The sequence below is a fragment of the Equus asinus genome, chromosome 12, assembly GCF_041296235.1.
Source record: "Equus asinus isolate D_3611 breed Donkey chromosome 12, EquAss-T2T_v2, whole genome shotgun sequence".
Lineage (NCBI taxonomy): Eukaryota > Metazoa > Chordata > Mammalia > Perissodactyla > Equidae > Equus > Equus asinus.
The window spans coordinates 63,599,105-63,612,263 of NC_091801.1; the positions used below are offsets into that span (position 1 = coordinate 63,599,105).

At 40.4% G+C, this 13,159-nt stretch overlaps 1 protein-coding gene across 1 annotated transcript in view; it reads right to left on the minus strand.

Moving 5' to 3' along the window:
• Positions 1-3,991: 3,991 nt before the first annotated feature.
• Positions 3,992-13,159, minus strand: part of EXT1 (exostosin glycosyltransferase 1) — a 271,633-nt gene continuing 262,465 nt past the window's right edge. The window contains exons 9-11 of the mRNA XM_044780760.2: positions 10,240-10,400; positions 7,858-8,029; positions 3,992-4,531 (exon numbers count right to left, since the gene is read on the minus strand). Of these exons, the coding sequence (XP_044636695.1) occupies positions 4,346-4,531; positions 7,858-8,029; positions 10,240-10,400 (519 nt within the window). The 3' untranslated portion in view covers positions 3,992-4,345. The remainder of the gene's footprint in view (positions 4,532-7,857; positions 8,030-10,239; positions 10,401-13,159) is intronic.

The following is a 13,159-nucleotide window of genomic DNA, read 5'->3' on the forward strand; positions in this document are numbered from 1 at the left end:
GAAGGGCAGAGAACTATTGCAGAAATCAAACAGCCTCTGAGGCCTAAAAGGCAAAGCATTACAAAAATACAACGACTGAAAGGCTATCTTGACTTGATTTTAAACAAGGGTGAGACCATGCTCTTCTGAGGGCTTTCTGGATGGATGCCACTGTCTCTTGTTCCAGAGGATACTAGAGCCTTCTTCACCTATTTAATTGGCAATGAAAGTCCCAGATTTGGGTAGCTCATCTAGGCTTCTCATATGGAACTCAAATTAGTGAGAACTACAGATAGTCTCTGCTAAGCAAAAGTCACGGAAATAAAATCCTTTGATTTTTGGAAAGGGCAAAGATGGTTTCCAGGAGTCATCTTCATTACTGAGATTATGTTGCAAATAGCAGTTCTTCTATCCAGGGCTTCTGGACAGTGTTACTGCAGTGATGGGAGAGACTATGTTGTACTCAGAACGCTTTATCCCATTTTTTTTTAAAGCGGACTTGGAGTCAAGGAATAATCTGTCTACATGCTGAAGCTCTAAGACAGAGGACAAGTTTAGCACAGTCTGATATTAATGTTTATTGACTGAGAACTCAAGTCTAAACAACTTTGTCCCCATCAAGCATGCCTGAGAAAATGAGGCTGGGAGTAAAAGAACTTTCTTGGTTAAATAGGCCAAGAATGACAAGGCCATCGGAAAGGTTCTTGTCATTTAGTTGCTGCAAATGCAAACTAAGTAAATGAAAGCAGCAACTGATGTCCTGATGCGCAGGCTGCACGATGATCACATTAACTATTAGCAGGTGGGGACATTTTTATTTGAGAGGTCATGGTAAGAACTGGTACTTTTTAAAATTGGAGCTCTGAGATCTGAGGGAACATAAGACACTTTCAGGTCTGGGAAGTTTGCCTCCGCTTTTGAATCCATAATTCAGTTTGTCCAGCAAGAGTCTTATTCAGATTCCACCCTGGCAGGCTCTCTGCCTTCTCCCTGCTCCCGCCCTTTAAACAAGTTTGATTAAAATTTCATTAGTTCTTAAATCAAGAGCTTTTTTTTTTTAAAAACAGTATATAGGTCTATTCACATTCATTCATCTCACCCCTGATTAACTTAAAGTTCAGTAACCTTTATGAAAGGCCACTGGCATAACATTCCTTCAAGCAACCAGGTGTCCAGAACCACTAAAATAAAGGCTAACATAGCCTACTGTAAATGAAAAACAAAAATCACTCCCAAAGGAAAACTGAAGGAAGCAACCGAGATTGATCCTTCTTTGAGCACCATTGGTAACGAGAAGAAATTAAACTGGAACACACATAAGATTCCAGGTACGAGAGGTTTCACTTTCTTCTGAAGCATCCTGCTGGAAAGTGTGCTGATAGGTCCAAGTAGACCCACCCAGCTATGTGATCTTTTGTGACATGACTACAGTGATTATTTCATGGATTCTTTACAGCTTCACTTTTGGTTGTTTTCAACAAAGGTGATGTTTCACGTATATGTAAACTTGATTTGATATTTGTAAGCCTTTTTTTAAATACATACATAAGTCAGCTTAAAAAAATTATTTTTAAGATCACGCGTCTTAACGTGGAGCCAGAAAAAGATGTTGTGTGGAAATCATAACCGGCTGAGTCCTCCCAGGAGTTTCTGCATGTAATTTATTACGTGGTTGGCACTGCACTCTCTGGTTTTGGTTTCTTCCCAATTCATACTGGCCCACTTAGGGACCCCTGGTTATCATTAAAGTTGACTGAGAGAGAACTCCTGACATCCTACAGAGATGGCTATGATTTGTCAACTTGCTGCAGTGAAATATAACTCTTGCCTAAGTGAATTAAAATTACATCTTACTGCTGGGCCTCACTGATTTGCTAAGCATTGTTTAATTCCCAGCTGTATGTTCCAAATGGGAAAAGAACATACTAGCTAGCATCCCAAAGAGCTTTCCTCAGAGAAGAAGACAAAATGAAACCACGGAGGTTTAAAGTGACTGAAAAGTGTGTCAGATCCTGTTCTCATTTATAATGACTATCTTTTCTTTCAATGTCACTTACATTGTTTGTGGAGACTATGCCCTGCGAGCTTTGTGACAGGTAAATCTGGCAAAGTAGTTCCTTGAATCCATTCATGGGACCGACTGGTACAATTAGGGACACTGCTCTGCAAGCCAAGAAGACAACATAAGTTTCAAGTTGGCTTGGGGTCATTGAACAAAAGATTGCACTCATTTTTGCAAAGGAGAAAGACACAAGAATCATTTGGCAGGCCTAAAAAATTAAACACAAATTTACAAAGGCCAGATGAATAAGGATTAATTGCTAACCCTTTAAGTCACTGAGAGCTGCAGCTTCAACGGCATGAAACCTATCAGACAGGGCATTTCAAAGAAAGCAACAGGGGCAAGTACCATCGACACAAGAATTATTTTTCAACAAATACAGAAGAGAAAGTCACATCCATTTAGGAGAAAATGTCATATGTTTGAGAGTGTGCTAAGGCTGGGTCAAATTGGATGAGAGATTTAGGGAGCTATTCTGAGGCACAAGGCTGCAGAAAAGCCCCTCTTTCACTGAATTTCAATTCCCTGGGCACCAGTCACAACACGGCATCTGGACATGTGGGTGCTGGTCATCGCTCTGTCATTAGGTAGCATATTGAGTCACCTCCCTAGACCACTGCAAAACACCTAGTTGCACTCCTGTCTACAGCGCCCTCCCTCCTTACACTATCACTGCAAGTTCCTTCTCTTCCAGAGGTCTACAAAGCAAAGATGAGTTAAAGTCTCCTGGATTTATGGTTTCTGCTCACCTAAGCCAGGCACTTGAAGTTATTTGAACATAATTCTGGAATGGAATTTTCTTCTAAACCAACCCTGGAAATAAATTTATGAGATATATGAGAGTTTAGGGGGAAAAAAACAACAGTGCTTCTTGATGATTCAGCACGAGAGGTGGGAGGACCCAATAATGTCTTTCTCTTCTCTATTCTCTCTTGCTTCTTCCAAGTAGAAGAAAGCATTCAATATGAGAAGTCTCCATCTTTTATTACGGAATTAAGAGATATAGATTTTTTTCAGTTAATACTTGTAGTTTTACAATAATCAGAAGCTCAAAGCAGCATTTGCTGAGATAGAAATGTTTTTTAACAATAGGCACAACTAAACTTCTCCACAGATTTACAAATTAAAATGAAATAGGAGAGTATTCACATTTGTTTCTGATTATCTTGTTTTCCAGATTCTTCCTCAAAGCAATGTTTGACCAAAAATGGTGTCAGGGTCCCAATGGTGAGAGATACCCCCAGTTACTTCTCAGCAATCCTCATGTTTGATGGTGAGAATGGATACATTATTACTTTTTTCTGAATACAGAAGCTTCTGAAACTTGAGGTTTTCACAAACATGAAAGAGCTTGTCTTGTAAATAATGTTCCCCCAATATACTCATTCTTCCTTTGCCTCTAAACCAAAGCTTTCCCCAGCTCTAAGCAGAAGTATGTCAACAGTTGAATGTCTTATCTAGCCCACACTCCTAAAAACCATTGGGCTATTGTTGTGGATCAATCTTTCCATCTCCCTAATATGCTGGGGGATTGTCTGAATGATTTCTTTTGCAAACTGAACATTTCTTAATTATACTAGTGTTTTCTTGGTACTAACTCCCCCCACCCCCCCAATGAAGAAGGTTATCATACTTACATATCCCAAACATAATGTTTTCAGTTAGAACTGCCTACCCAGAAGTCATAATACTTTCTCTCATGCAGCGACATTTTAGAGACAAAAGTTCAAGTGGATCTGCAAAATCAAAGTGGAAAACAATTTGCACTGGCAAGGCTGAAGAATGAACTTGCCTTTACTTATGCTCAGTTATGTCTTGACACTGGGTCAAGTGACTTGTGTTTTCCATGGAGCCTGAGCTTTTGTAACTGCAGGAAACCCTGCATGACCAATGGCAATGATGTTCGTGGGAAGAGGAGTAGCAGCTTTGAAATAGTCACAACCAACACAATTTTGATTAAAGAAAGAACTCTGGTTTTTAATAGTTTTGATCATTAAAAAAGTTTAAACCTGCATAGCAATCATTTCAAAAATAATTATTTAATGTTCCATAATTAAACTGTACACAACCTAGTCTTGGGACATAGAAGCCAGTGAGGTGAGTTTGGAGCAGTCCCGTGCGGTCCCAGGAGCCAGGAGTCGAGTTCTCATTGGCCTTTTCTTGTTTTTTGTCATTCTGTCCATCTAAGTTTATTTGGATACTTGGCACAATCTGGCCCCGCTGCTGAGCGGATCTGCACTGGGAAGAGAGAGCAGCTTGACCCCTGTCCCTTCTCGCTTCCCCTCCCCCACTTGGCTGGATTCCTCAAAGTCGCTCAATGTCTCGGTATTTCTTCCTCAGAATAGAGACCTGGTCTTTAAAGAGGACGGGGTCGAGCCTCATCTGAGAGTGGATCAGCGGCATGTAGCCAAACCAGCTGGCAAACGTATTCATGCAGCTCTGTCGCTGGGCAAAGTGGTCCGGGTCGGCCCAGCGGGAAGCCCGAGAGGTCTGGGGAAAAGGAAAGAGACATGGAAGATGATGAGAAAAATGTAAGATGAGATGGAGACACTGCGGAAACCAAGTCAGACTCACGGGCGCGCAGCAGAGCCTGGCGTCTGGCCTGGGTACCAAGCTTCCCCATCCATGTGCCTGGGGAAAATGCAAGCACTGATCCTGGTTTTCAGCTTCACTAGAAGGTTTTCCCAAGATATGCTACGTTCCTCAGTGCTAAAAACACACAAATAAAGATCTATATTGACTAATTCTCTGGTCAGTGAATGACTTACCAATTGAACCTCAATTACCGTGCTCACTAAATACAAAACTTCTGTTTGCACTTGGGATCAAAGACTATGGCTAACAGTGTGTTTGTGGTTTCGACGATGGTTCTCTAAAACCTTCTTGTTTACTTGGTTGATTCTGGGTAAGTAGAAAAGATGGCTACCATCTCTTTAGCTCTCTGTGTTGCCCCTAAGATTGGTTAAATATGTTTAGACCATGTAAATGACTGACACGGATTTAGAAGAAAGCCTTAAATGACTTGAGTGCTGAAATTTAAATAGACCAACTAAGCATAATGTCTTTAAAACCATGTTTTTATGAAACAAGAAAAGGTGGGCTGCCCAATTATGGGGGGAAACCCACAAATTCATTTATGTCGTTAGGCAACTATCAAATGATGTATATGGATGTGTGTTTGTGTTCAATGTGCTGGCATCCTCACGTGTTGTTAGAAAATACTTTCATAGGAAGGTACATTTTACTGTGAGAATCACTCACAGTCACTTTAAAACCACAAGTGTCAACATACTTGAAAGTAATCATTGAAGGTAAATACAAATGTCAAGTTACCTTTGAGCAGCAGGATAATAAACAAAATACTATTTGTAAAGTGTTTTCATGAAGCTCATTTGAGCCTCACACAACCTGGTCAAGTTATCAACTCAGGTAATAACATCCTCATAGTAGAGAGGAAGTAGGTTCAGGGAAGTTAAAATTATTTGTTCAAGGCTAGAAAGGGGCAGAACTCAGGCTCCATTCTTTACCATTTATGCTAGGAGAACTCTGCTGGGTAAATCAGAGAAAGTATCAAATGAAGCCGACCACTTGAGTTCATATCAGAGCAGATGGTCCCAAATGTATCTCACTTTGTTCCTAAGTTGGTATGGGTTTGCAGGCCATTTCTGACTGGCCCACTCATTCCCAAACAGCCAGACCCCCACATCTAGGCAAGTGCTCACAAATGCAAATGGTAATACTGTCAGAGCTCAAGCTCATTCTTATTCCCTCTTACAAATGAAAAAAACAAAAAAAGCCCACTGAATCATTTGAGTAGCTCTTTTGCCTCTAGATTTTAACATTTACTTGGGTCAACCAACCTATTGGAGAAGATATCTTTCCTGTGTAATAAAAGCATAATCTTAGAGCATGACATCCATTTACTTCATCAGTCATACAAACATTCAATAAACAAAAGTGTACGATGGGTAGAAGGGGGCAAATATGGTACATATCTAACTAGATACATCTAGTTAGACCTAAGGCTAAATTTAGATTTGTCCCAAAAGATGTATAAAATTATTTCTAGAAATATGGGTTTGGTAGAAATAGATAAATCTATGAAAAGGGCATAGCACCAACCCCTAAGAAATTATGTTATTAGAGTTCCACTTCTAATTAGTACATAACCTCAGAGAAGTTATCAGACTGTCTGAGCTAACAATATTAAAGGAATGCGGTGTCCTTAAATGAGATAATATACATGAAAATGCCTGGACACACGGTAGACAATATATCTTGCTTGAATTTGAACAGCCTTTTGGCCTTAAAGATTAAAAATTCTTGTAAAGCCTCTCACCTGTTCTCTTAGTAGTTGGAGGGAAATAGAATTTTCCACTAGACTGTTTGCTCACTAAGGACAGCAGCTTTGTCATGACCTGTACCTAGAACAGTGCTTTAATAACTTGTAGGTGTTCAGTAAAAATGGAATTATAAAATTTTATAAACTTAAAATCCTGCAAATTTGTTGCTCTTACTAAATTTAGTGAATGCAAAACCATCAATTGTGTTAACATGAGGCCGGGCTAAGTTTTCCTTTGCAAAAGCTAGATTTGCATATGATTTTCAATAACTGTTAGAGCAAGGTACATGGAAACCCCCAGACAAGTGAACTGATACAACCAAATTAAAGTATGTCTTTTCAGGTTGACTGAAGTCCTGTTGGATGCTCCATGACTTAACTTGGGTAGATCTAAATGGTCTTAAGGTTTTTGCTTTCTAACATGTAGTGCTGGGCTCTGTCCAAGATGAATAAAGGTAGATGAGCTTCAGCATATCCAGATCGTCCTGGGAATGGGACCCTGGGGTGTAGAAGAACAAGCAGTGGGAAGAAGAGAGCCTAGGCTTCAACTCCTAGTTCTCTAAGATTGGGAAACTTGTAGCGATACGCTTAAATTCTCTGGGTCTTAGTGTTCTTACTTGTAAAAGGAGAAAGTTGGAATTACATTTCCCTACAAGTATCTTTAGTACTAAACTTTTTTTTTTTAAGATTTTATTTTTTTTCCTTTTTCTCCCCAAAGCCCCCCAGTACATAGTTGTATAGTCTTCTTTGTTGTGGGTCCTGCTAGTTGTGGCATGTGGGACGCTGCCTCAGCGTGGTCTGATGAGCAGCGCCATGTCCGCGCCCAGGATTCGAACCAATGAAACACTGGGCCGCCTGCAGCGGAGCACGCGAACTTAACCACTCGGCCATGGGGCCAGCCCCTAGTGCTAAACTTTTATGACTCAAAACAATATTTCTTTTATAAAATCTCTTTTACATGTTATCTCAACCCTCTGAGGTAGATTTCACCATTTCCATTTTAAAGAGGAGCCAATGAGTTTCAGAGGGTAACTGACTTGCCTACAGCTCATAAATGCTGGTTCTAGAACTGAAAATCAAGCATTGTGACTGCTGGTTTGCCATCATGATGTTCATCCAACTCCAGAGCAACCACTAGAAAGCTGTGTTGAGAGTATTATTAACTATTCATTAAAAAATCACCTACAATAAACTTACATAAATTCTTTGTAGGTCTTTAACTCTAGAGAAGATATGTCTTTCTCATGCCAACTTGTAGGTTATATGAGAGCTTTTATATTCTTGACATAAAGATACCCTTGACTTCCGTCTTCCCAATTATCTATGTGCCAACCGTACGCTCGCTCAGAGCTTTCAGATGCGGTTTTTCTCTGATATCTCCTCATTATGCTTCCTAGAGGAGCAGTGAGTCCTCATTACCTCGGACTGAACCACCCGTCAGCAAAGCAGTGGAGGAGGATTGTCCTGCCCTTACCTGTCCCATCATTGTCTCCTTATACTGCTTCTTCTGGGTCACTTTGATTGGAGGCAATTTTGTCACAGCAGACACCAGGAAATTCATGAGAATGTCCTCACAGTTGGCCAGTTGGTCCACCATGTTCTTCAGGCTGGCTGGCAGGTAATGGGTATACAGGTAGTGATAATATCTGTAAAAACCAAAGACAGGTTTCACAGGAACCCATCATTAGATTATGACAGGGGATCTTCTTTGACAGAAAACACATACCTACTCTCTGAATCCCTAAACATATCATGGATGAGGATGATGAGAGCTATCACATATGGTACTTATTATGTGCCAGATAATGTTCGAAAGTGCTTTACAAGAAATGCTTTATGTAATCCTCATAAGGAACCTATCATATAGGTACTGTTATTATCCCTGTTTTACAGATAAGAAGACAAGGTACAGGGATACACATGGATGCAGATATTGCCTGCCCAGCCTAACTTTAATATCAGGCTGGTTGGTTAGAAACTGAATCCTTAGATGGCAGGAGAAGTTACTTCCACATGATCTATATATCATTACAAGCAGCTTTACAATTTTAATTCTTGGCTTAATCAGAACTGCATTCAATATTCTCCCATAACCCTGAGTGCAACAATACCCTTTTCTATTTTTGTGGCCTATAAACCATATTTTCAACACTATTAGAGCAAAACCCTAATTAATCTGGTAGTCAATCATTTTGGAGAACCCACAATTAATCTGAATTATTTCTTACCCTACTACTCTTTTTGGAAGTACATATAGCATATATTTACAGGAAAATCATTTGAATGAATCAGATTCTTTGAGTGGTAGTGGCAGGGGGAAAGGGAACAATGAACTTTCAAGAGGTGGAATCTTAAGATCAAGATTCCGTCAGCCTAAATGCTTATACCTTGTGCATTTCCAGCTCTATCCCTGAGATGTCAAGATTCTCTATTCTTTACTAAAAAGACTAGGTTAAGATTGGTGTGTTCACCTTACTAAGGCAGAACAGTGGGGATTTCATTAATAATTTTGTCAGGAACGTTAAATATCTACACTCACTAGTTTGGCAATCTTACCCAAGTCCTCTGGCTATAAAGACCAAAAATATGCACACGACTCCCAGATTTGTATCTCCAACCCTGACCTTTTTCAACTTACACTTTAGGATATCTTAGTATGCTCAAAATGGAACTTCTGTATTTTCTTTAACATGGATTCCATCTACAGCTTTCCCCATCTCTGTTGATGGCTAGCTACTCTACCCTTCTGGTTCTACAGGTCAAAAAACTTAGACTCATCAAACTCTGTATTCAATCTGTCAGGACATCATGCTGGAGCATCTTCAAAATATGCCACAATCTGTTTACTACTTACCACCTCCACTGCTTACTTTCTGGTCCCAGGCTCCCTCATCTCTTGCCTAGATAATGCCAATCAACTCCTAATAGGTCTCCCTGCTTCTACCCTGGCCCCCTTTATAGTCTATCCTTAACAGAGCATCCTGAGTGGACGCCTAAAACATAAGAAAGATGTCTCTGCTCAAACCCCTGCACTGGCTACCCACATCACTTAAAGAAAAGTCAAGTCCTCATGATGGACAGCAAGGTCCTACATCTGGGCTCCCATGACCTCTCTCACCTACTTTCCATTCACTCCACTCTAGTCACATTGCTCTTCTTGAGATTTCTCCAACATTCTGCCTCAGGGCATTTATTGTGGCTGTTCCCTATGCCATACCACTCTCCCTACACATATTCTCCTGGCTGACTTCCTCTCCTCCTTGAAGACTCTGCCCAGATCTTACCTGCTCCAGGAGGATCACCCTGGCCACCCTCTATCCTGCCCCTTCTCCATCTTTAGCACCTCTGATCCTTTACCCTGTTAATGTTCGAATAGTTTTATTGTTTTCTTCTACTTTGTCTTTTTGCTATATAACTCATCTCCTTAACACATTATAAAATTATTATGTATATTGTGTTTCCCCTTGTTAGAATACAAGACCTGCATGAGTAGGAAATTTTTCTGTTTTACTCAATGGTAAATCCAAGCACTTAGAGCAGTGCCTGGGAGAGAGGTACTCAAGAATTTTGTTGTTATTCTAAACATTCAGTTTCTCATACACCCCTGAGTATGCCTTCACACTTCAGACTAATTGAAGATGTTAAACTACCATAATTTCTGGAAATGCAATAAGCCAAGAGGTTTCATTGGTTTCAAAGACACATGTTGGCCACATTGACAAAACCTAAAAAGGAATGCAAACTAATTTTCGTTAATGTTAACAAGATTTAGCCCAAGTTCCTATTTATGCAGTAGCCAGAAATGAATATAAGGAGCTACAGAAAAATCTAGAGGCGAGACGTCTCGATTCCTCACTTGTGGTAAATAGCAGCTCCTGTCAACACCATGGAGTAGTCGTTTGTCCACTTGGACGTGTATCCCCATCGCTCCTTAGAGTTATCCCAGAAATGGCTGCGTGCGGGGTACCCCACAATCCTCTCAGGGAAGCTCTGCCACACGGTGAAGGCAAAATCTACCTGCAGGCAGAACACAAGCCAAACAAGCAATCAACAGTGTTAACAAACGTCGACAAAACATTACCTTCCCCCTGCTAATCCATAATACAAAATCCCGGCACTGTTGCGAAACATTAATTCCACGTATTCATCAGCAAATTAAACTGACTGCTTGACATTTTGCCCCATAATTATGCACATTTTAATGTTTTCTGTTAAAGAGACTTCAGATTAGGGGGGAAATGCAAGAAGGAAAAAAACCCATTTGCTGATATGTCCTTTAGAAATCTGGTCTGTTCAAGCTAAAAGTAAGTCAGAAAAGCAGTTGCTTCCCCCCCCCCGCCCCGCCCCTTGACCCCCGAGGTGCACGTGATCCCTGAGTCACGTGAGGCATACGCACATCTGTTTTATAAACGGGAGCAGATTTCCTATAGACGTCCAGAGTATGAATATACAGCAGACATCATAACAGCACACAGCAAAGGCACAGTGACTAAAATAAGAGCATCTTCTTACAAGCAAGAGAAAAGATGTTTCAAAAGCACACAAGTTGTCACAGGAATACAGAGCAGATATCATACGGAAATAATAACGCAGGCCTCTCATGTTTGAAGACGCACAGAGCAGGGGAAACCACAAAAAGCAGCCATAGCAAAAAATTACCAAGAATAAGTGGGAACAAGGCCACGTGAAGCCACAGGATTATTTTAAAGAACATGCAGCTAAATGAGGTTCCAGGGCTTATAATACCCCAAGCAGGTACTTCTGAACCTGCTATAAACTAACATTTGTAATTAGCAAAGACTCTGTTTGCAAAGGTGTAAGCTCATTTCTGATTTTCTTTGATTATTTGATGAATGATACTATATACTACATAGAAAGTAAAAATAATAACAGTAACAGCAAACAATCATATAATGCTCATAATCGTGTAATGCTGATAATGTGACAGGCATGGTTATAGGTATGTATACATTTTAACTCATTTATGCTGTTCAGTAGGTAATTTTCTACTCTCCAATTCAGAGAGGTAAGCTAAGGCATATGGAAGTTCAAATGTGGTATGTCCATATAACGGAGTATTATTCAGCTATGAAAAGGAATGAAGCACTGGTACATGCTACAACATGGACAAACTGTGAAATTACTTGAACCACAGCAGTAAGTGGCAGAGCCAAGATCTGAACCCAGGCCACCGCGTTTCAGATTTGGTGTGTACTATCATCATAGGCTCCCTTTTAGGTGTGTCGCTCCAGTGTTAAAAGCAATTGATCTCTTATACAGGTTACACATTCACCCTCCCACCTGTGCCTATCTCTTCTTGATAAGCATCTCAGATGGAAATTTCATTTGTTCCACGAATATTTCAAGTCCTGGCACTGTGGCAGTGGCTGGGGGACTGAGGGATGCTGGCCAAGTCCAATTCCTGCCCTCTCAGAGGATCAAAAGCAGAGCAAATAACCATTCATAATAACCAAAAAGTGAAAACAACCCCATCAACTGACAGATAAACCAAATGTGGTATATCCATACAATGGAATATTATTCAACTGTAAAAAGGAACGAAGCACTGATATGCACTACAACATGGACAAACTTTGACAACCTTATGCTGAGTGCAAGAAGCCACACAAAAGGCCACATAGTGTGTGATTCCATTTATATGAAACGTCCATAATAAGTAAATCCCTAAAGACAGAAAACAGATGGATAGTTCCAAAGGCTAGGGAGTAACTTCCTTTTTGGGTGATAAAAACGTTTTAGAATTAAGATAGAGATAATGGGCAATGACTGCACAGCATTGTGAATGAACTAAACGCCACTGAATTATACACTTTAAAATGGTTAACTTTATGTTATATGAATTTTACCTCAATTTAAAAAAAAGGCAAAGCAAGTAAGCCTAGATCACTATTTCCCAAGCTTTTACCATATAGGTAACATCATCCCTGCTTATGCCACATTCCCATACCACACATTCAATGACTTTTTTCTTTAAATTGCCTATTCCTTTTTTTTTTAAATTAGCCTCATTCCAGGTAAACCTGGTGGTGAAACCCTAGGTGTGACTGCTGGCTATATTATTTTCTACCAAACATTAAGGTAAATATATAATTGTTAAAATGAAATATGCTTGACACGAACCATGCAGGACTCTTTAATGTGCACAAACCATCTTTTTTTGTTTTTTTTTTGAGGAAGATCAGCCCTGAGCTAACATCCACTGCCAATCCTCCTCTTTTTGCTGAGTAAGACTGGCCCTGAGCTCACATCCATGCCCGTCTTCCTCTATTTTATATGTGGGATGCCCACCACAGCATGGCTTGCCAAGCGGTGCCATGTCCGCACCTGGGATCTGAACTGGTGAACCCCGGATCGCTGAAGTGGAACGTGCACACTTAACAGCTGCACCACTGGGCTGGCCTACAAACCACGTTTTGAGAAACACTGGTTTAGGTGATCTGTAAGGGTCCTTTTATCTCCATATTCTTTGGGCTTAGTCAGAATTCACTATTTTTATAAACAGTCACAAATTCAAATTTTTATGAAAGTTTATTTTGGTGCCCTATTTCAATAAAATAAAACCTTAACAATATAGCTTGTTCCCCTAAACTATAACATCCAGGGTGGGGAAAAGTTGGATGGTGGAGCCTGTATAAAGAAAGGTTGGTGGGGGTGGGGGCTGGCCCAGTGGTGTACTGGTTAAGTTCGTGTGCCCCGCTTTGTCGGCCTGGGGTTCATGGGTTCGGATCCCAGGTGAGGACCTGTGCACCGCTCAT